General features: G+C 41.4%; 1 protein-coding gene across 5 annotated transcripts in view; it reads left to right on the forward strand.

Moving 5' to 3' along the window:
* dnmt3ab (DNA (cytosine-5-)-methyltransferase 3 alpha b) overlaps positions 1 to 20516 on the forward strand; it is a 41799-nt gene extending 21283 nt beyond the window's left edge. For 3 of the 5 annotated variants that reach the window (XM_027274983.1, XM_027274986.1, XM_027274984.1), the window contains 17 exons: positions 6091 to 6477; positions 7698 to 7856; positions 8080 to 8187; positions 8721 to 8877; positions 9039 to 9185; positions 10489 to 10533; positions 10879 to 10958; positions 11127 to 11239; positions 13255 to 13438; positions 13563 to 13647; positions 14063 to 14208; positions 15375 to 15465; positions 15551 to 15699; positions 16059 to 16159; positions 16389 to 16458; positions 16784 to 16902; positions 17051 to 20516. In XM_027274983.1, coding sequence (XP_027130784.1) covers positions 6091 to 6477; positions 7698 to 7856; positions 8080 to 8187; positions 8721 to 8877; positions 9039 to 9185; positions 10489 to 10533; positions 10879 to 10958; positions 11127 to 11239; positions 13255 to 13438; positions 13563 to 13647; positions 14063 to 14208; positions 15375 to 15465; positions 15551 to 15699; positions 16059 to 16159; positions 16389 to 16458; positions 16784 to 16902; positions 17051 to 17192 — 2283 coding nt within the window. In that variant the 3' untranslated portion in view covers positions 17193 to 20516. The remainder of the gene's footprint in view (positions 1 to 6090; positions 6478 to 7697; positions 7857 to 8079; positions 8188 to 8720; positions 8878 to 9038; positions 9186 to 10488; positions 10534 to 10878; positions 10959 to 11126; positions 11240 to 13254; positions 13439 to 13562; positions 13648 to 14062; positions 14209 to 15374; positions 15466 to 15550; positions 15700 to 16058; positions 16160 to 16388; positions 16459 to 16783; positions 16903 to 17050) is intronic. The other 2 variants (XM_019277879.2, XM_019277881.2) reach the window with 1 other exon arrangement.
* The last annotated feature ends 1746 nt before the right edge of the window (positions 20517 to 22262 follow it).

A 22262-nucleotide genomic window follows, 5' to 3' on the forward strand; every position in this document is an offset into this window, starting at 1 on the left:
CCCCCCAGTATTTGACCGAGCTTCTTCATATCCACACCCCCGCCAGAACACTGAGATCCTCGAGTCAGCTGTTACTGGTCGCCCCTAAAATAAAACTAAAAACCAAAGGTGACCGAGCCTTTGTGGCGGCGGCCTCGAGACTCTGGAATAACTTGCCCTGGCACATCTGATCTGCCGGATCATTTGAGGTTTTTAAATCCTCCCTAAAAACTCACGTTTTCTCCCTGGCTTAGGTGTCAAACATATAATTATGGCATTATATGTGTATTATATGTATTAACCTGTACAGCACTTTGGTCAACCTCAGTTGTTTTTAAATGTGCTTTATAAATAAAGTTTGAGTTGAGTTTACTGGGACTATTTCTTTTATGGGAAATGGTTACAATCAAACTTGGAGAGTAATAATAATAGTTCATCTCGATCTTGGAAATGGTCGTTGACAAAGCAATCTCACTACTGGTTTCATTCAGTGGCTATTCTGGAGCTTTCAGTTGCATCACATGATCTTCTCAAGCTTCTGAACAGCTACCGGATAGATGGACCTTTCGGTTTCGTCAGCTACTGTTTCCAAGGTCGAGAATAAACGCCAACATGGATGAGAGCATCCTAAAGTGTTTAAAGAAATGGAAATTTGAACAAACTCCATGACAACGGTAGACTTCTCATGAAGATCAAGTGGTTCGATGGAAAGCTTCAAAAACCACGACGAAATTATGGACTTTGTAGATTGCTTTGTCAACAAACCGGTCTTTTTTTTTTTACTACATTCACAGTGATCACACGGATCTCCTGTTCAGCAAATGTGGTAACTTCTCCGAGCTCCGATTTCCTTTTGGACCATTAATAAAAAGCCTCTAATGATACAGATGTTGAATTGTATAAATATGAAGTTCCCCACGTTGCTCATTACTTAGTCATAGTTAAATATGACTCCTGGTAGTAAAGTGATGTAGTGCAACTTCATCTGTTACATAATGAGGAGTCTCCGTAGTATCAACATGGGGTCTTCCATTTCTTCTGCCTCCCTGCCCCCCTCCTCTCTCTGCTCTCAGAGAGCAGCCATAAAAATGTCTCCAGGGAGGAAATATTGCCAAATTAGCAGGACATGCCGTGGTCCCACAACTGAAATGTCGTAAAATACGAGGCAAGTAGGCAGTTCACGTTTTCCCCCCAAACAGAGGTGGATTTTCTTACACAGGGTTCAGATTTAGGGGGATTTGCAAGATGCAAATTTTGAGTGTGCCTGTTTTTTCTCATCTGGTGTTTTTTGCTTTGAGCTTTGATCTGATTTGCACAAAGACTGATTTGTTTTGGCGTCAAAGCCATTTTTCCTGAAGAGCAACACCAATGCACGGGCTGCAGTTTTGGTTTTGCTGCTCTGGACACACAGTGCATTTTTGCTGTTGCATGTTTCTGCAGCCGGGAGGACATGGTGGCTTGCACTTTCTCCAGGATCTCTCTCTCTCTCTCTCTCTCTCTCTTTTTCATGTGCCTTGTGTTACAGTGGACTTCTCTTTCTCCCTTTCCCGTTTCCCTCCCCCATTCTTCTCCTGACCCCTCCCCCAGCTATGGAAATGAACTCTGTGCTATGGATATGAGGGTGAAGATGAGGTTTGCAGCAAATTTCTAGCCCTGCTTGCAAGACAGCCTCTTGGCTGGCTGCCAACATTTTGCAAGTCCTCTCTAGCCAACCAGAATTCCTGTCGGCAATCACCTGACCCTGAATTCCCAGACAAAGAAATGTTCATGCTTTCTTTTTTTAAGCGATCTCTTCTACCCTGAGAGTGGGGGTGAAAAAAAACTGAAGCCCCACACTGGATTATGAGGGTTGCGCGCTGGTGTGTATGGGTATGTGCACTGCATTGTTTGTTTGATAACACAGGGAGGATAGTGTGCATGTTTGATTAGGCTGCTTACAGCGAGGGGGGAATATGCTGACTTCAGGTATTTCCACGAGAGTTGTCGTGAACCATCTGCTCTGCACGGCTTAAAGGGAAACCGTCTCTTTAAAAAGAGAGAGTGAGCAGAGCTTTAGTCGTGTTTGGGAAGAAGAAAAAAAAAAAAGTTGCTTGCATGAAAAAAGTTTTTCCCGCGGGGTGAATATGTGCTGAATCTATTTCCTGTTTCATAGCAGCACCTAGAAATGTCATGAGTGGCATAACTTTGTTTCAGGTCAGATATATTTAACTTTGAAAATGTTGCTGTGTTTTTGAGAGCCACCATGATTTTCACCTTACATAACATTTAAGTGGGAAAAAGGTGAAGTTGTTGCACACAGGCCTCCAATCCATTCTGCTTCCTATCACTGTGCACTTTGTTCTAGTTTGATTCTTTGGACACACTTGTAGATTTTACAGTCAGAAGAAGTAATTTGATTACTTTGATGGATTTTTTTTAAAAGGGCTTTGGAGTAAGCCAAGCAAACCTCCTCAGGGAGCTTTTTTTTTTTAACTCCACTTGTGGATTCATGGGGAATTCTGTTTATGTATTCATGGCTGACTCTGTAATATTCCTAATTATCTCTTAAAAGGACGCAATACAATGAGAACCAGATGGCCTATTTTGGTGTGACCCCCGCCACCCCCCCCAAGGCCACTCATGAAATACACAGGCTTTGTAGAGATCGGTGCTAAAAATCAGGCTTAATGAATGCAGTAGCCACATTTCTGCACAACACAACCTGCAGCTTTCAGGCAGCGTTTCATGCACTTTTTCTTTTTTGTAGATCTGCTTTTGCAGCCTGATGCACGTCGTAGTTAACTACACCTGTCGTGACTTTTTTTTTTTTTTATTATTTGGAAGCAGCCCCCTGCTCCAGTTATGAGGCTCAGGTCTTTGCACTGAAAGACATATCTCACTGTTATCCATCAAACAATTACACAAAACAGTCCCCGCTGCGTCTCTCCTGCCTGTTGCGCATGAGAGACTACTGCATTCAAAGGTCAAACTCTTTTGTGTCGCTTCAAAGGCTCGCTGTCACGTCGTGCGAGGAAGTAATGCTCAGTGACGGTTTATTTCATCTTAACTTTTAACTTCAGTCAGAGTTTGCAGGATGCTCGTCTGTTACCCGAACCGCCACTTTAACAGCTTTTCCTTCTCTAACATTTGATTTTATTTAATTTTTCTAGAGTTTCATCTCAACAACTGCACTTTTGACTCTCTGAGAAGCGTTTTTTCCCTCGTAAAGTTAACAGCCTTCATAATAGGCAGTTGTCTTCTTATAAATAGCTGACATTACGCAATAAACATAACCTTTTTGTTAACACGTACAGCCCAGATTAGACACTAAAGTATCATCTGCACACCCTAGAGACCAATATCTCTTCTCTTTTTTTCCCTGCCTGCCTCGCTGTGCACTCTGTCACCCCTTGAGCCCTCAGGGTATCATGCTGCACAGCTCTAAGTCAGATTATCCCTTATTGTGCACCCAACATGTTTCTACACTCTGCCAGAGGCCTGTAGAGCTTCTGTTTTCACTCCGTCTATAACAGAGTCCACAGTTACTGTACGGTAACGCAGGTTTCCACTGTATTCGTGTGCAACGTGCGTTTTTCCATGCAGGAAAAAAAGTGTAGACGCTTTCACTGTGTGGTTGTTCAAACACATTTTCTCTGCTTTGTTTATACATCTACAGTATGTCCGCTGTCATTTTTGGTATTTGTCTTCAGCGCGGCGTGACAGCGGATATAAGTGGTGGTATTTTTTGAGCTGTCAGTGACGGGCAGGCGTGCGTAAATGATAAAGACCGCATTGTGTCTCTACTACCTCCTTTTCTATTTTCCCCTTTTAGACTCGGAGGGCCTGTCTTTGCTGGTGGAGCTGCACACACACTGTGAGGCCCCCAAAAGGGGGGCATTTACAACTGGGAAGAAGTCCAGAGACAAATATCTGGTTCTTATAGCCACTGTACTTTCTCTCCTCCCCCACTGGCATTTTCAGCATCACTTTCTCATTGGCTCGGAGGAGAAGGAACCCTGGAGACGGTCTGACCCCTAAACACACCAAAATGAGCACAGTAACAGTAGCTCTGGCGCTTTTATTGCCATTTATATTTTACTCCCGGCATACCTGTGATTACTGGTCACCGGTGACGAAACACAGAATTGCAGTTATTCTCAAGTCGGCTCATTTCTTCTTGTCCACACTGGGCGACTCCTCGCTCTCTCCCCACATATGATTACAGATTGTTCCTCCCCGTGCGCATAGCGCATTTAGCAGTTTAATTGACATTTGTTATTTTTTGCAGTTTACCATCTGGAACCACACATCCAAAGCAGGCTGTCGAACACTAACTCCAATGTGCCTGTGCTGGAGCCAAGAGGCCTAACACATATGGCCAAGGGCTTTGAACCATCCATCCAGCGCTACAGTACAGATATTTATAAACCACAGCAGAGCCTCTTGATTGAAGAGCACATGTTTCTACTCTTCTGCGCCGAAAGCCCTCCCCATGCTGTCTAGGCACCACCTCCCCTTAAAGGCGCTATTGTTTACGAGTCACACTGGGAGAGAGAGAGAGGACGGAGGATTGTGCTACACTCTCTCTCTCGGTCTCACTCCTTCTTGTCCTCCCTCCTCCTCCTCCTCCTCTTCCCACACACCACAGTCCACCTCTGGACATTTACAGTGTGAGTGTGAGATCTGAGAACTTGAGAAAGACTTGAGGAAAGTAAGCACAGCTGTGCAGCTCGGCTCCGCTCTCACGTGGAGCCTATAGTATGACTAACACGTGTTTACATATGGGACTGCAGATATATATATTCTGTAAGTGTGTGTGTGTGTGTTTTTGAAGAAAAAGAGTGAGGGGAGAAGAAAGTTAACATGTGCGTGCATGCAGAGTCTTACCGTGTGTGTGTGTGTGTGTGTGTGTGTTTGAGAGAAAGACATCAGAATGAGTGCAGCTGTTGGGGATTTACTGTGAGAGGCTTAAGTCCCGGCTCCGTCTCGTCCTCTCTGATCGACCTAGCGGTTCAGTGTCAGGTACCACAAACCCAGTGAACTTTTCCGCTGCAGCTCTGGACACTAGAGAGTTACTGTATACCGTTGCTGTTGATGAATGGGCCTTACAGTCGGAGATAAAGCCATGTTTACAAAGGCTGTCGGGCTCCCGCGATCGAAATTTCTGCACATACAAAGCAGAGACAATGTGCACAACTTGTCAGCCTTATATTTATACTGTATGATTTATTGAGAGTGCTGCATTAGCCAGGATTCAGACTGAATATATGATTGAACTCCAGTCACTGGAGTGATGGATTAATAAATATCTTTGAATGAATGGGTGAGATATGGGTGTAATGTGAAAGGTGACAAACTCGCAGAGAATTATCGCCCATTGCTACAGTTCCTCTCAGCTCTACGCTGCATTATAGCACGTTTCGGTTCACTCTCATCGCTCTCACAGCTGCTTTCAGCAAAAAAATAAACCCAGATAAACCCAACATAGTGCTACAAGTCAACCTGGACTTCTAATGAATGCTGATGTTGCTCTGTGTCTCCTAGAGGGTTAAAGAGAACGTGATAATATGTCAGTGCTGTGTTCACGGCTTATTCTGGCGCCTCCAAGTGGCCAAAAAATGCAATAAGATGAGACGCCGGAATCACTTTTGATCTGTTTGTCTCGTACTGAAGCCGTCTCGACCAATAAATGCTTTGCGCCACAAACCTCAGCACCTCGGAGTGTAAAAATGGATCTATCAGATCTGTTTGTTTCTCTCTCCTTTTGACTTATTTGTTGATTTATTTCCGTGCGTCTGCTTCCATTTCATCCTTCTCTTCTTCTTTGCAAAGTTCAGCATTAGCCAGGGAGCAAAGGTCAGCCGGGCATTGTTGCCGACATGAAAGGTTTTGTCCGAGGTTTCAATCTGCCTTTTATTACGACCGTATTCTTTGATTTCCTTTTTAAGAATAATTTACTGTCAAGTTTCATCAGTTTCACGGGTCTTTTAATCTAATTAGTGGTTAGAGAGTTTCGCTGTACTCATAGATGTGTAAGCAGACGTTAAACGTTTTAAAATCCGACTGTGCAGTTCACTTTCTTGTTCAATTGCAAAAGTATTTCTGTGTTTAAAACACGACACTGTGTTGCAGGCAGAGAAAAAGGCCAAACTGATGTCAGCGATGAACGCGATGAAGGATCACGAGGAGAATGACAGAGAGACCCAGAGAGAAGAAGTCTCAATAATCAAACACCCGTCGCCTTCAAAGCTGCAGCAGCAGCAGCCTCAGCTGCAGCAGCAGCAGCCTCAGCTGCACACTCAGTCACATCCTCAGTATCAACAGCAATCACAGCCGTCGCTGCCACAGCAACAGCAGCACCAGCCGCCACCTCAGCAGCAGCAGCAGCAGCAGCAGCAGCAGCAGCAGCAGCCTACTGACCCCGCTTCCCCCACTGTGGCCACAACCCCTGAGCCCGTCGCCATCGAAGGTGGAGACAAGACATCCCCCAAGTCTGCAGACACTGAGCCTGAGTATGAGGTGAGGTCATTAACCCGTGGACTTACAGCAAGGATCTCCATTAGAAAAATGACTTAGTTTAAGGCCGGGGTTAATCCGGGGTGTCGAGTAAATTAGCCACTTGAGTTTTGGGAGATGTCGGGCCTCAAAGAGATAGATAGAAACGAGCGGAGGAGCAGGGGGAGTTAATATATTACTAGAAGAAGTTCTCTTTAAGATAAAACATCTAAAGATATGAGTGGAAAATATCGTTCTTGCAACTGCATTCATAACATTTTTGGACTCAAACGTTAACCGCTTCTTCAGTTCACTTTAAGAACAAGTAAAAACTACAGAAAATTGACATTTAATTTCTAGTTATTGACACTACCACTGAGTATCTGTGTTACAACGTCACCTCAGTATAGAATATTGTCCATATACCACAGGGTAATTTTGTATATTTCACTCACTGTAAGCAATATGAACTGTAGCTTTGAGCATAAACCAAAAACAGTCGTTATACAGTAACAGTGAAGAGTGATGTCAGTTCGAGTCTTTAAACTATTTTCATAGTTTGAAGTGCTGCTGCCTCAGACTAGCAAAACAGACTTTGATGTGTAAAATCTATGAACTTGCCATTGAAGAGAGAGAGAGAGGGGGGCAAGGGGCGGCCGGATGAAGAGTTTTTTAAAGAAATGAATCATTAACCATAAATCGAACAAACATTTCTGGAATGCCAGGTTTTACTTCCAGCTCCTCAGATTTGAGGAAGTGTTGTTTTCCTTTGTCTGAAGTGACAGAGCTGAATGAGCGAGAGGTCGTGTGGGTTAGTCTTTATCTGTTTGACAGCACCAGGAAGTTGCTTGCAGTCCTCCCTGTTCCATATTCTTCATATTAGTTTACAATCTATTTATAATTTTTGTCATCCAGTTGTCCATACTGTTACTATTTCTTCTATAGATCTGACTTGTCTGTCCGTCCTCGGGGAGCGATCCCTCCTCTGTTGCTCTTTCTTAGGTTTCTTGCATTATTTTTCCACATTAACAGTTTTTTCCGACCCAAATCAAGGGTCTCAGGGTGGAACATATCGTACGCTGTGCAGACTGTAAAGCCCCTTCATAGGCAGATTTGTGATTTGTGATATTAGGCTATAAAGATAAATTTAACTTGACTTTACCGAACAGAAACAGACTGTTTTACAATCAGGCCCAGACGTTAACGCAGAGAGGGATGATTTGTCTTATATGTCGAAACTGCAGGATGGTCGTCATTATGGCATCGGCGAGCTGGTTTGGGGGAAGCTGCGAGGGTTCTCGTGGTGGCCAGGCCGCATCGTATCCTGGTGGATGACGGGACGGAGCAGAGCTGCTGAGGGAACCAGATGGGTCATGTGGTTTGGAGACGGAAAATTCTCAGTGGTGAGTGCTGTGGGCCAACATTAATATTGCTGTCAGGTGATTCACCATTTATAGTGACATCCAGACACTGTATAATGTTTTTATTTATTTTATTTGCTCAACTAATTTATTTTCCAGTATAAACATACTCGTTAATCTCCAGACACCACTTCCGCACTTGCCTCAACAACACAGTGTGTCATAACATGTGAAGTAAGCTGTAGTTTTTCTGTGTCTTTCGCAGGTTTGTGTAGAGAAACTTTTGCCTTTAAGCTCCTTCAATATTGCCTTTCACCAACCGACGTACAACAAGCAGCCCATGTACAAGAAAGCCATTTATGAAGTGCTCCAGGTAAGTATGACACGAGTGCGGAGTTACAGATGCAAGCATAGTAAACTTAGAGAAAAGCACTGTGCGCTGTGTGTACTTCTACTTCTTTATAGGAATACTTAGACTTTTTGAGAGAGCGTTAAATGGGAAGACTGACTGACTGAAAGCCAAGTGTGTTAGTGTAGCATAAAGACTGGAAACAGCAAACCTAGCTCTGCAGAAAGTTCAAAAATACACCTAGCAGGACCTCCTAAAGCTCACAAATCAGCATGCTGCGTCCTGTATGTTTAATCCATACTCAAACAGAAGAGGGACGTAGGTACTGGAACTATTTCTTCTCATTTAATCTTCTGATATATTGGAAAATACACCATATCGGGTTTTTTTTTTGCAAACTACTCCCTTAAATCATGAAAATGGTATAAAAATTCAGTGTAATTCTAACTGAGATAAAAATAACTGCATCAATGAGGAATAAAGAGATTATGTTCCCTTTTTGGGAGAGTAGGCCACACAGAAATCAGTGGATGATGATTTTTTTTATGTGCGTGTAGGTGGCTAGCAGCCGGGCAGGCAAAGCCTTCATGGCCTGCCCCGACAGTGATGAGACAGAAACCTCCAAATCAGTGGAAATGCTGAACAAGCAGATGATTGAATGGGCTATGACAGGATTTCAGCCCACTGGACCCAAGGGCTTAGAGCCACCAGAAGGTAAGACAAAAAAAAAGTTTTAAAGTTTTGACTTTTCCCGTGTTTATCAACTCATCTGTTCCTAATGGACTGCTTTGACGACATATCTTTTTTAATTAAGTGCATGGTAATTCATAATGTTGCCTGTGATATTAATTATCTTATATGCTGTGCACCCCCAGAGGAGCGTAACCCATACAAAGAGGTGTACCCTGAGATGTGGGTGGAGCCCGAAGCAGCAGCCTATACACCTCCTCCTGCCAAAAAGCCTCGCAAAAGCACAGCAGAGAAACCCAAGGTCAAGGACATAATTGATGAGAGGACACGAGGTAAGGTGCCTCATTTATTATGTGAAACAGGAGTCATGAACTCTGTATTCCTTCCCTTGGGGAGGAAGCAGAGTTGTACCAAGTGGTCAGAGAAGTAGTGTGTGGACAAGAGGTCCATTAGAGTGGCAGGTTTAAGATGAAAGTGAGTGATGTGACAAGGCAAAAAGGTCTGGGCTGCTCCAAAGACAATGAATAGATGTTAGAGTTTATTACCAAACATGCTTTATTGATAGTACCGTAGGATTCTGTAACGCAGCAGTATTGATTTAGCCCGATGTTAAGAAAGCTATAAACTAAAATCTGTTGTTTAAAACTGCACACGTTAAGCATTTTTTATGCCATAGATAAGTTTGCGTATTTACTGACTTTAGAAAATCTCAAATGAATATATCAAAGCGCAACGCCTTGGAGCTCTCTCTATAATTTATTGTTGGATAATAATATGAACATCAGCTCTCATATATCAACCAATTATCTACTCCTGCCCAGACTCTTGGAGTCAGATCCATTAGCATCTGATTATTTATCTAACGTTGACCCTGGACTAGATGATTTAATGAGGCAAGCAAAAGCTGTAAATCTACTCCGGAAGAATTTAATGCATCTTTTAGTTGTGCTGTTAAGAGGTGATAATGTTCTATCTTTCTGACATAAAAAGCTTCATGGATTTAATGCCAAACATTTTCTCTTTTTATAGCTCCTACTAGAATTAGGTGTACCACAGGGGTCAATGTTGGGACCTTTCTCATTCCTAATTTCAATAAATGATCTGCCTAATGTTTGGAAATTATCATCTAATATTTGATTTGCTGATGATATTAGTATATTTCATTCTCATGGAAACACCAGAAACCTCAGGTTGTTGCAAAAAAGTCAGATTTATCATACAGATTTCTTTTATTTTAATTTGCGTAGAGAGCGCTGACATTCTCATGATTTTACAGTGCAAATGTGCAGTTTTAACATTAAAAAAATAAATATTAAGTAGATTCTGCTGGCTGTTTTTAGCAGTTCAACACATCTTAGTATCTTTTACAGCTACCAAAAGCGATCTCAAGAACATAAATGTCTAATTTTAAATGTCTCGCAGAGGTACCTGTAATCTGGAATTCAGGTCACAGTTCTTTCCAGTTTTATCAGACCATTTATAAGAGTCTAGTTTTGGATTTACACAGACGATTGTCGTCATGTTTTATTATCTTTTGAGCTGAACTAAAATTTGATTTTAAAGGGGACAAATTTGGAGTGTGGATTCTGTTAACCTACATTTCTCATCAGTTTGTGTCTTGTGGTGTATTTTCAGAGAGGCTCATTCATGAAGTGAGACAAAAGTGCCGCAGCATAGAGGGTAAGTGATGCGTCCTCTGTGTGCTCTAGCTTGTAGCAGCACCGCGGGGCCTCTCAGGGGACCAACACCTAGACGCCTTACGCTTTGCTCTTGTTGTTGACAAGCAGAAACGTATGCGCCTGTGTTGATTAAACAATAAACGAGTAATGAAGAGGATTTTATGCTGCTTTACCGGCTCCCTTGTGAGTTCTCTATAAACCATACCAGCTACGATCATTCTATCTCCACCTCTCCGTCACAGCTGTTCAGATAATTTCATTGAAGTTGGTTGCAGCAGCAGCAGCGTGTTCACGCCTCTCTGACCTCCGCCTGTTAAATACTGACATACTGCACTTCTGTCTGCAGACATCTGTATCTCCTGTGGAAGTCTGAATGTCAGTCTTGAGCACCCACTGTTTGCTGGAGGAATGTGCCAGAGCTGTAAGGTAAGCTGTGATAGAGGTCATTAAAAGTCTGAGGTGTCGTTAAAAAAAAAAAAATCACAGCTCCTTTCAAATCTAATAATACACTGAACATATTTCCAGCAGCTCCTGATGTGACCTCGTAAAAACATGTCAACCTTCTCACCGGTTTATTTCGCCTCCTTTCGACAGAACTGCTTCCTCGAATGTGCATATCAATATGACGACGATGGTTACCAGTCATACTGCACTATCTGCTGCGGAGGACGAGAGGTGCTCATGTGCGGAAACAACAACTGTTGTCGGTGAGGTTTCTATTGGCTTCTACTGTAACCACAATAACCACAATGTTCCTATCAACAGTGCAAAAGTCAAATCGTACAGGGTCAGGGTACAAGCAGGCAGCATACTGTACATGTGAATTATGTCTTTTATCTAAACTAAGCGCACAACTGTCAGGTTTCCGTCCAAACGTGGTGCAAACTTCAAGCATGTTTCCAGCAAATTGGCTAAATAAAATGCAGATGAATGCGCGTTTCCATCCACCACTGTTATGCAAATATAAGGAGCTGAATGCATCGAGATAAATTGTCGGTGGCAGTAATTATTCAGTCGTATGCCATTAATACTGAGGGTGCAACAAGATGATGTAATTAAAAGAGAGGCAGTCAAACGGACGGTGCGTAGCAGCAAGTAGATCTTTACTGTTATAAGGCATGGCATGTGTTAAATAAATCAAAATAAGTCACAGACGTAGAAGTGAGAGACGTGAAACATGAAATAACCTGACACAGTAGGTTCTTAGCCGTGCTTGAGAGACGTGGAATTTTCCAAATTACTTTTTAATCTGCTGAGCTCGGTCTTTACCCAATCTGTCAAACTGGAACTTATTTCTGGAGGCTGTAAACATCCACCATAATAACCGAAAAAGGCACGTTTTTATATGGCATGTTGTGTACTCGAGATCCCTGAATACACAACACAAATTACTAGTTAGTGAAGCGAGCCGTCCACCCTTTGAGACTTTTGAGCCACAACGTCCTCCCGACTAATAAACATCTCCATATGTAAGAGAGAAAAGTTTCATTCTGCACCTTTCTGCAGAGTCCGATAATATCCATGTATATAATATTTCGTTTCCTTTACATATTTACCACATTCTGCCACGGTTTTCAATGCTCAGAGTTCAAGTTATAATTATCAGATATTTGTTTCAATTCTAAAAATGTGACCGCAAAATATTTCCAGAAGTTCTGGACCCCCTGAGACAAATTGTTCAAATAAATGTCCATAGGATAAAAATACGCTTCTTCATACAAATCACTCATTTGTACATGTACAGTTGTTTTTCCAGCACAGACAGCAGGATTGTGCCGTCCCTGCACATATTGAACACATAATAGAGGCTTTGTTAGTGGCGTCACAAATCTCATAGCAGTGATGTCAGTGGCGAGGGCGACCGATCACAAATATTATATAAAGTGTGGTTGTATGTCAGTTGAATAGACCACTGTTAACTTATGAAGACATAAAGTCTGATAAAGTATCCTCACACAGACACATTCGAGTCTAGAAAAATACCATCGCAAACAGATCGAGCCTTGTCAGTCACATGTCGGAGCCCAAACAGTAAACAATGGTTTTCTGTGTGTTTTAGATGATGACACTTGGATGACATTTTGATGATGACTCGGTGCCTCTCAAAACTCCCTAAATCTAATTCAGAACTATTGAAAACTAGTCTTTGAAGGAGTGTAACACAGACTGATCATGTCGTTGTTTTTTGGGTGGTAGGTAGACAGGGAACCGTGAGAGTTTGTCAGGAGATTAGTCAGTGATTTTTGACTTCACTTCTTTATCTGTGGCCCTACTGATCTTAAATAATAATAATCACAAATATATAGTTCATATTTTTTGAAAGGCTTAATCATTTCCTAAAAGAGCTGGATGTATGTTTGTGTAAATAGTGGATTTATTCTGAGCTACAGATTAATTTTGGTACAACGGTGTGGCTCATTAATGTGTTTTTAATTATTTTTGCACAACACAGGAGGTCTATGGCACAAAGATATATAATAGGCTTTAGCTACACAAATACTTAATTCTGTTTTTGGTCTTTTAATGGGATCGATTAACACAAAGGAAATCATCACCAGATATTTGTTTAGCAGCATGTCGCAAACAAATTAAAACAAGGCACAGCGTGCAGAGAAAACTACTGTTCCTGCACAGACATGTGCTTCAGTGAAAATTTGTTCTACTAGATGCTCTGCAGATGTTTTATTACATGTACTAATTAACCTCCTCGGGCCGTGTTCAGGTGTTTCTGCGTGGAGTGTGTCGACCTCCTCGTTGGTCAAGGGGCGGCACATGCAGCCATCAAAGAGGATCCGTGGAACTGCTACATGTGTAATCCGAAGAATGCGTCTGGTCTACTGGGGCGTCGCACCGACTGGCCCTGCCGTCTCCAGAACTTCTTTGCAAATAATCACGACCAAGATTTTGTGAGTAATGCACCTTTTTTTTTTTAAGCTGTAAATCCCACTAATAGTCTGCCCGAGGGAGTCTTTTTTTCGTACGTGTCTCATTTTCTTCCCTCTCTCTTTCCCTCTCGGTGTTGTGTTTCAGGACACACCAAAGCATTACCCCCCAGTCATGGTGGAGAAGAGGAAGCCCATTCGTGTCCTGTCGCTATTTGACGGCATAGCAACAGGTTAGGCAAGAATTTGATCAAAGGCTTGCGTGAGATGCCCTGTTTGTATCAATTTACACCGAATGTCCCATTTTTGGTGCTAAATGCAACATTTTCATCCTTTTATGTCATGATATAAACTTTTATTGGACTATAAACCTAAAAAAATCATTAAAATTTTGTGCTTTTTACAGTTTGTTACTCGTAGTAGCTGTTCACACCCTAGAAATCATCTAAAAACACCATGATAGTCATTGTAAGAGTGGATCAGTCAGTCTGTGACAGCCATCAGAGCGTTATATTGACGAGGGGAGAGTGATTCAGGCCAATATGTTTCAGATATGAGTATTAAACAGAAGATTTGAGTGGTCGTTTTCAGTTCTACTCAGTGTTACAGTCCTCAGTTGTGTCTGACCTTTGACCCGTGCCTGTGCAGGGCTGCTGGTGCTGAAAGAACTCGGCATCGAAGTGGATCGCTACGTAGCTTCTGAAGTGTGCGAAGACTCCATCACTGTGGGTATCGTCCGGCATCAGGGTCGCATCATGTACGTTGGCGATGTGAGGAACGTCACGCGCAAACATGTGAGTTTATTTGATTTTTTGCTAAGGGTGGTTGTGTTGGAGGGCATGACGTAATGGGTGCTCCAATTACAGACGTGTTGCTAGGAAACCACAGGAAATCCTGCAAGAGCGTGAAATCTCTCATGTTCCTCGACCGAAACAGAAACACACACGCATCAAAAAGACGTTTGCGCTGCTAATAACGCTGCGACCTGAGCAGAAAAGGACAAAGACACAGATGAAAAAAGCCATATTCGGATGAGACGAGATGGACAGGTTGGAGAAATGAGGAAGGCAACGTGGACTGTAAACTAAAAAGAGCTGAATCACTTTACAACGGGCCCAGACTGGAACTGACTCAGTCTAGCTTGATCCAATCAGTCGTGACGCCACAAATCACATTTATAATTAACTCAGCGGTCCTTATGTGCATCTCTAAGACCGGTTGAATTATCAGGGATGAGTTGAATATAAAAAAACACCCTGCTTATTGTCCGCTCTGCTTTAGAAAGACGTGATCTAAAATCATATGAAACGATTCCCTCCTGTCCGATGACAGCTTGTACTGTTAATGTTTTGGGGTTCATTGTTTGACGCTGCTGAATTTGTTTGTCTTTCTTGACAGCAGGACTTAAAACTCTGAGGTGTTGAAGTTCTTCTTCTTCTTACTATTTACATGCAACATTTTTGTGAATGAAACTTGGCAGATGTCACCAAAAAAAACGTGCTTTCTCCTCGTGAACAGGTGGTTCAGTCAGGCTGAAACCAGCGATTTACGACGAGTTTTCTGCCTTTAAGAGAGGTCGCTGGTCTGACTTGTAAACAGAAAAAATGAAGAGAAGATAAGAGTTCTAGCGCGAGACCCGATGTCTCCTAATCAGCCGTGACTAACCGTAGTGAATCAGAGCTGCACAATAACTCAGACATAAAACCCGCAGTCTGTATGTCTCACTATCAAAGTTAACATGGCAGGGAGACAACAAAAAGGTCGTGAACTCATTAAAGGTCGAAACTGGAGACTAGAACACAATAAAGACGTTTTTAAAGCATCCACCAGACTCTACAAAAAGTATTTGTTGCACAATATACCTGAAAGTTCCAGGAGTGTAATACTGGATCACTCTATCTGACAACATATCATTATGTCTTTATCTCTTCTGTTGTTTCTGCCTCTTATCTGCATACAGATACACGAGTGGGGTCCTTTCGACCTAGTTATTGGTGGAAGTCCATGCAATGACCTCTCTATAGTGAATCCCGCTAGGAAAGGTCTTTATGGTAGGTTTACTGTTTTGCTGTTATCACTTCCTTTGCGATACTAAAGCCCTTCGACACTGTTTAACGGCTCTGTCTGTCCCCGCAGAGGGCACCGGGCGCCTGTTCTTTGAGTTTTACAGGCTGCTCCACGAGGCTCGGCCAAAAGAGGGAGAGGACCGGCCTTTCTTCTGGCTCTTTGAAAACGTGGTCGCCATGGGCGTCAGCGATAAGAGGGACATATCTCGCTTTTTAGAGGTCAGCCTTCGTCTGTCTGTCTGTCTGTCTGTCTGTCTGTCTGTCTGTCTGTCTGTCTGCTGAACTTGTTGCTAAATAACTAGTTTATCTAATCCTGCAGGTCATAACTTGGCATACGTTTTACCAACTAGTCTGACTGTAGTGTAGACATGATGGCACAGTGACATAATGATTGATGGATTATTACTATTATTATTGTCCCCTTGTGGCACTAATTCATTATCTTAAGACACAGATCATTAGATCATATTTGAGAAATACACTGATGCTGACATATGCCAGTAACACTGTGCATCTCACCTCGGTTCATCTCTGACCGCTGTCTTCTCCCTTCTCTCTGTGTTACTTTTGGATTTCAGTGCAACCCAGTGATGATCGATGCCAAGGAAGTGTCCGCTGCCCACCGCGCCCGCTACTTCTGGGGTAACCTTCCTGGCATGAACAGGTTGGTGTGTGAATGGTGAGGGAAGCAGCGGCCTGTGGAACAGTGACTATGATGACTACTTTACGTAGTTTAAAAACCAATCAGCAAGCGTTTACAGCTATCTGATTGCAATCCTGCCGCCTTACCTTCACCCCTGAGCATGTAGGATCAGAGTTTAGTTTGTCTGTTCTGGGCTGCTGTAGAAACACGCTGGACTGATATAAAAGTCTCACTCTAAGATTTGTTTTGTTTTTCTCATTTTCAGGCCTTTGAGTGCTATGTGCAATGACAGGCTGGACCTTCAGGACTGTTTAGAGCATGGCAGGACGGCTAAGGTACAAAACAAATCTATGACATCGCCTGGCAAAATGTCAACATGTCGGATGTTTCAGTCTGACATCTTTACATTCCTATAAGTGCATTAAAAAATCTGATTCCAGTCAGATGAATTATATTTTCAAGAAAACACACATTTAATTTGATTGCTCCAAGCAGGACTTTGCACACGGGCGCCTCCCAGTGGCAACAAGAGGCAACAGTTGTAGTCCATCAGTCACTATTGAAAAAATGAACTACACATAGATTCCTCATGTTTATCAAATGATCTGTAAATCTCATGCTCTAATATTTGTCTTTATCCCTTTTTTTTGCCTCCATCAGTTTGGAAAGGTGAGGACCATCACCACCAGGTCTAATTCCATCAAGCAGGGCAAGGACCAGCACTTCCCTGTCTACATGAACGAGAAGGAAGACATCCTCTGGTGCACTGAGATGGAGAGGTACGTAAACGTGTCGTCCGTCAAAACTACCTTTCACAACTCTTTCAGCGATCCAAATCTCAAAATGATCTTCCTGTGTCTTCCTCTATCCTGCTCCCTCTCTGTCTGTCTGTCCGTCCGTCCTGTGTCTGGTTGGTTTCCCTGTCAGGGTCTTTGGCTTCCCAGTCCACTATACGGACGTGTCCAACATGAGCCGACTGGCGAGGCAGAGGCTCCTGGGCAGATCATGGAGCGTCCCGGTTATCCGCCACCTGTTTGCACCACTCAAAGATTACTTTGCCTGTGTTTGAGCGGCGGGGAAAAACTCACTCGGAACCATTTAGGAACTGCAACTTGTACGTTGTGACTAGAAATAAGAGCCTTGATCCTCAGATTATACTCTCGTATAATTTGCAAGCGAAACATTGACGTAGATTTCACATTATTTCTTGTATTTGAATTGTAATTCTTATTCTATTTAATTTTGATATGTCATTTTACCTTTTAGCAGTGTTATCAAGTATTGTTGATTTGTTTGTGCAAGCTATACTTGAGACTATGCTTTCTTCTCAAGACACTGAGACGGGAAAAAAAAAAAAAGCTAAACATGTATTTTAAGGGAGACGGTAACACGATGGGAAAGACCCCGAAAGATAGGAAACAGTCTTTGAGATATGTGAAATGTTTCTGCTGTGTGAGCGTACTGTACGTCGGGGGCTGCGAGATTCCCACCCGCGGTGCAGCCATGCTTCCAGCTACTGAGCCTCACAGAGATGTGAAGACAAAAAAAAAGGCGATTTTTTTTTTTCTTCAGTGTCAGGAAAGCTGCGTCTCTAAGAATCCAAAACACCAGATCACATATACCTCTTTGTTTACAGTTTCTATACACAACTGAAGGTAATAAAGGTACTACTGTAATATGGTTACAATACCATGGTGCTCTAAGATGATAGGAAACATCATAGCCCATGTGGCACTGACAACTTCAGACAATATGGAGCTCTTTCAGCTGATGTGTTTGATGTTTTTACACTTACAATGGAAAAAAAAAAAAACAGTTCTGTTCTGTGCCGTTTTTGTTCACCTCAAAGGAAGCGCTGGAGTGACAGACAGTAGACTGCAAAGAGAGAGAGAGAGAGCGTCTCCTCTTTTCTGCATTTTACAGCTTTTATATACAGTTTGTACTTGGTGCTCATTTAATCTCTCAGCCTTGCCACGCTCAGGCTCCACTACCTGGATCTGCACAAAACAGAAAGTGAAGCTTAGCCACATGGGAAATGATGTTTTCTGTCATTCAAAGAAGAAAAAAAAAAAAAAACATAAGATCAACGTCTGTGAAACTATTTTTTTTTTTTTTCTTCGAGTTTCATCCTGACCAATGACATTACTGTACAACTGTTAGCAAGTGTGGTCGCTGTAAAAGGGAGGGAGGTTTGACCAAGGCCGGGTAACTCTGCTCCTCAACTTCCACCTCTGTAAACTGAAAAAAACTGAAAAAAAAAAAAGAAAAGGTGCAAATCCTCAACAATATGGTGCGGCTTCACAAAGTTCTTCTACCTTTTTATAGCAATTTTGTGCTGTTTTATCAACATTATAAAGCACTTTTATATGTATACTTTCTTTTTTTTCTTGATATTTTAAAAAAAAAAGATGATATTGGTTCTTGTGAATTGTTTTTTTTGTTTTTTGTTTTCGTTTTATGATGTGAATTGATCTACCCGCGTGTAATACTTTTTGTATACAGTAGGGCTGTGCCAATAGAAGTGAAAGAATGGATTTTGATATGTGAATCCCATGTTATTTGACTCATTGTACAGTAGATGGATTGACATTTGTAACCCCACACCCATTCCCCCTTTCCCCTTTCCCTCCATCATCCATATTGTTCTCTGTCTGAAAGCAGCGATACAGTATGTTACTCCCCAGATTCAAAGAATGTCTATTTCTATCAAGATTGTAAAATGTAAGACAGAGTTAAAGAACTCTGTCATGCGCTTTGTATAATATTTTGTCCCTTGTGAAGGACAGTCGGCCCTGATAAATTGTAGTCGTCATGTTGACAAATTTTTAAAGTGCCGATCCAAAATTTGGATCGCGTTCACGAAAACTAAATTCTCCTGATTGTAACCTCTTAAGCTAAATACGGAGGATTTAGGCTGCAGTTTGTCAAAACGAAAAACTGACACAGTGCTCGGCAGAGACGTCGGCACTCAAAGAGTAAAAGAGGGTAATAAAGACAGATGCTTTCGCTTATCTATATCATATTTAAGATTCAAAATTTGAAATTTAATTTCTTAATGTAATTAATTTCTTAAGTGACCTTATTGCCATCATTTTTAATCCATGCACACACCGGGCTCAATATGAACTCTGTTCTTGTGCTTTGTGATATTTTAACCAGATGTTATTCCCCCCTCTCCTCCTCTTACGACGCTTAACATCCCCTCATGTTTGTACATTTTGTACATAGAGTTTTTTCCGGTTGCTGTTTTTCCATTTTTGTTTTTATCTTTTTTTTTTTTTACGTATGAGATGTACAAATATAATTCTTTGCTAATATATATCATCAAATTAGGACAAATGTTTAGGTTAATAAAAAAAAAAATCAAGTGACAAATTTGATTCAAAACTTGCTTTGAGCATTAGCTTGTAGGGAAAGACTCCAAGTCGACTTTTTATCGTACTGATTTGTTTGTGTCAAGTGAATCCAGATTTTAATGTCATGTGATCTTAATAGTGGCCTATGGACAGCTTTAAGATGAACGGTCTCAACTTCACTGCACAGCCCTACACGGTGGTGTTTGTTTGGTTTTGTTTTTGTTTTTTTTGGCTTCTGTTTCCTTTTGTAAGACTTTAAAAAAAAAAAAGAGGGATTGTAGGTGTTTCCGATGGTGCTAAACATTTTATCTAATCAAGAAAAATATATTTGATTGGAAAAGAGAAATAAACATGTCTTGACAATGACTGTTTTTAAGTTCCTTGTAGTAACGGGAAAAAAAAGAACTATTATTTCACTCATATAAATATATTAACAAAGGCATTTTAACTTTGTACTTGAAAAAATAAGGATAACAAATAATGAAAGGTTTCCTATATTGTTTTAGACTAGAGATTGCTGTAGTTGGTGCTTATCTGTGGGAAAATCTTGTGAGAAAAAAAAAACAACGGTAATAAGTTTTACTGTAGCATAATGTATGCTTAATACGCATTTGCTTCTTAATCCTACATTCCATGCCGTACTATTCTCCATGTCTGTTTCCAGAATGTTGTTTTGAGTTGTTTGTTTTGTTTTTGTTTTTGTTTTTTTATCAGAAACAACATTTCATTTTTTTTTACTGTTCAAGGCAGGTCAATAATTCTATATTCGGTGATACTGTTGACACTCTGTGTGACTTTCTTTCTGTCATAACTGTTTATGGCCTATACGCTTTTTTCCTCAAGACCAGTTCGTACAGCAAATGTAGCAGTCATTCTCCACTTTGAATCCCACCTCCTCCCCACCCCCCACTCCTCTTCCTCCTCCTCCTCCTCCTCCTCCTCCCATACTTATGTTTAGTGTCCAGAGAGAAGATAATGGCTCCGTATGTACTTGTGCTGGAGAACACTTGAATAAATGTATTGTTTTTGTGCAGAAATCTGCCACCTCCTGTCCTTTTTTTTTTTTTTTTAGAAGGCGAGACGCTACATGGGGAAAAACAAAGTTTTCATGCACTAGTTAGTCTTTGAGATTTTGGACTTATTGTCTCCATAACGTGTCTTTTATCAGACTAGTAGAAAATATACATTTAGGCGTTTTATTTTGTAACTTTTAAATCTGCAACTTTGCCCAAAAGAACCTGGCTTCAACCAATATTTAGTTTACTATTCTGGAAGCGTGTATGTCATACCTTTTAAATGAGAGAATGCATATTAAAAACATGAAATTTCAGGAAACTTACTGTCTTAATTCAAGTAAATCAACCCACATTTTCTGAAACGTGGTTTCAGATCTCAAAGCGTTTCTGTGTACCATCAAATATTCATTATTAAATGTGCTACAATCGAAATTAGTGTTTGAATTAAACTCATTAGGACTGCGTGCTTTGATCAGATTTAACTGACTGAAATGAACCCGACAAATATCCAATTTTCATTGGAATGTTTCTTCATTCATGTTCATTGTGAGCTCATTTAGGACTCCATTGTTTACCAAGAGGAAAGCTCATATTAGGGGCCTTTAATTGTGACGAATGAAGTGTGAATATATGATACAGTGCTGTGGGCGTGTTGGACGTGCACGCGCTCACACGTGCTTTTAATTAATGTAATTAGCACATATTTCAGCCACAGAGGTCATCATGACAGGTCACAGCAGAGACGTCGTTAATGTTATTAGTTAACACCTGTGCTCAATGTGTCTGCCATGAAAACGGTCTGTCACACACACACACTTTAAAACATTTCTTTTATAATATGCAGATACATAAAAGTATCTATGACCATAATTATCTCTATCTGATGAAGTAGGAAAAGAAAATCTGTCACTAATAACATTAACTTTCATATCATTGATATTAAATGTCATATTTATGATCAAATAAGTCAGAATTATGATACACCATCTCACAGTTATGAGAAATCTTGTGATTATTATGATACGATAAAATCACAATTATGGGGAGAGAGCTGCTTTTCTCAGGCAGCTTCCATTCGCACACTCTCATAATAATGATTATTTTAGATAAAGGATAGTTTCGAGTGTAATTAATATTCATATGACTCATGTTTTGGCTGCTAATTGTCTCGGGGGAGAAGTGGACATTGATATTCAGCTCCTGTTTCCATGCAGGAGATCTCATGGGTCCTCACCACCCTCCGTGCTTTAAATAAGGGTGGTGCAGCTCCACCCTGATCAGAGCTGAATATGATGCCACTCCACGGCCTTTCATTCAGCCATTCATCTGACTGAGTTTATGGGCTTCTAATGCCATGTGCTCATAAATATATTATTTATTTATTTATTGTTGTAGATGCAGACCAGGTCGTGTAAGATGAGACAGACTATGAATATATTAAAGCTCATTTGAGCCGTGATAACAGTGATAATAAGACATTATAATGATCTAACATGCAGCATCACTCTGCTGTGATAATGATGTCACCCTCCTCCTCTGATAGTGGTACAGTCTCCTCACAGTGGACACGCCCTGAGTCCATAGTAATTGGTTGCTTAGGCGACCGAGCCTTCACTCAGCGCCGCTGATTGGTGCGTGGCACCGACTCACGGCCTGGATGCTGCGAGCTGCATCAGGTTCACAGGAAGACTGGCGATCTGCCTACAAAATAAAAGCATTAAAAAAAGTGTCCAGATTGAGAACCCAGTATGCAATGCTCTCATGAGA

This window comes from Larimichthys crocea, chromosome XXIV (genome assembly GCF_000972845.2).
Source record: "Larimichthys crocea isolate SSNF chromosome XXIV, L_crocea_2.0, whole genome shotgun sequence".
Classification (NCBI taxonomy): Eukaryota; Metazoa; Chordata; class Actinopteri; family Sciaenidae; genus Larimichthys; species Larimichthys crocea.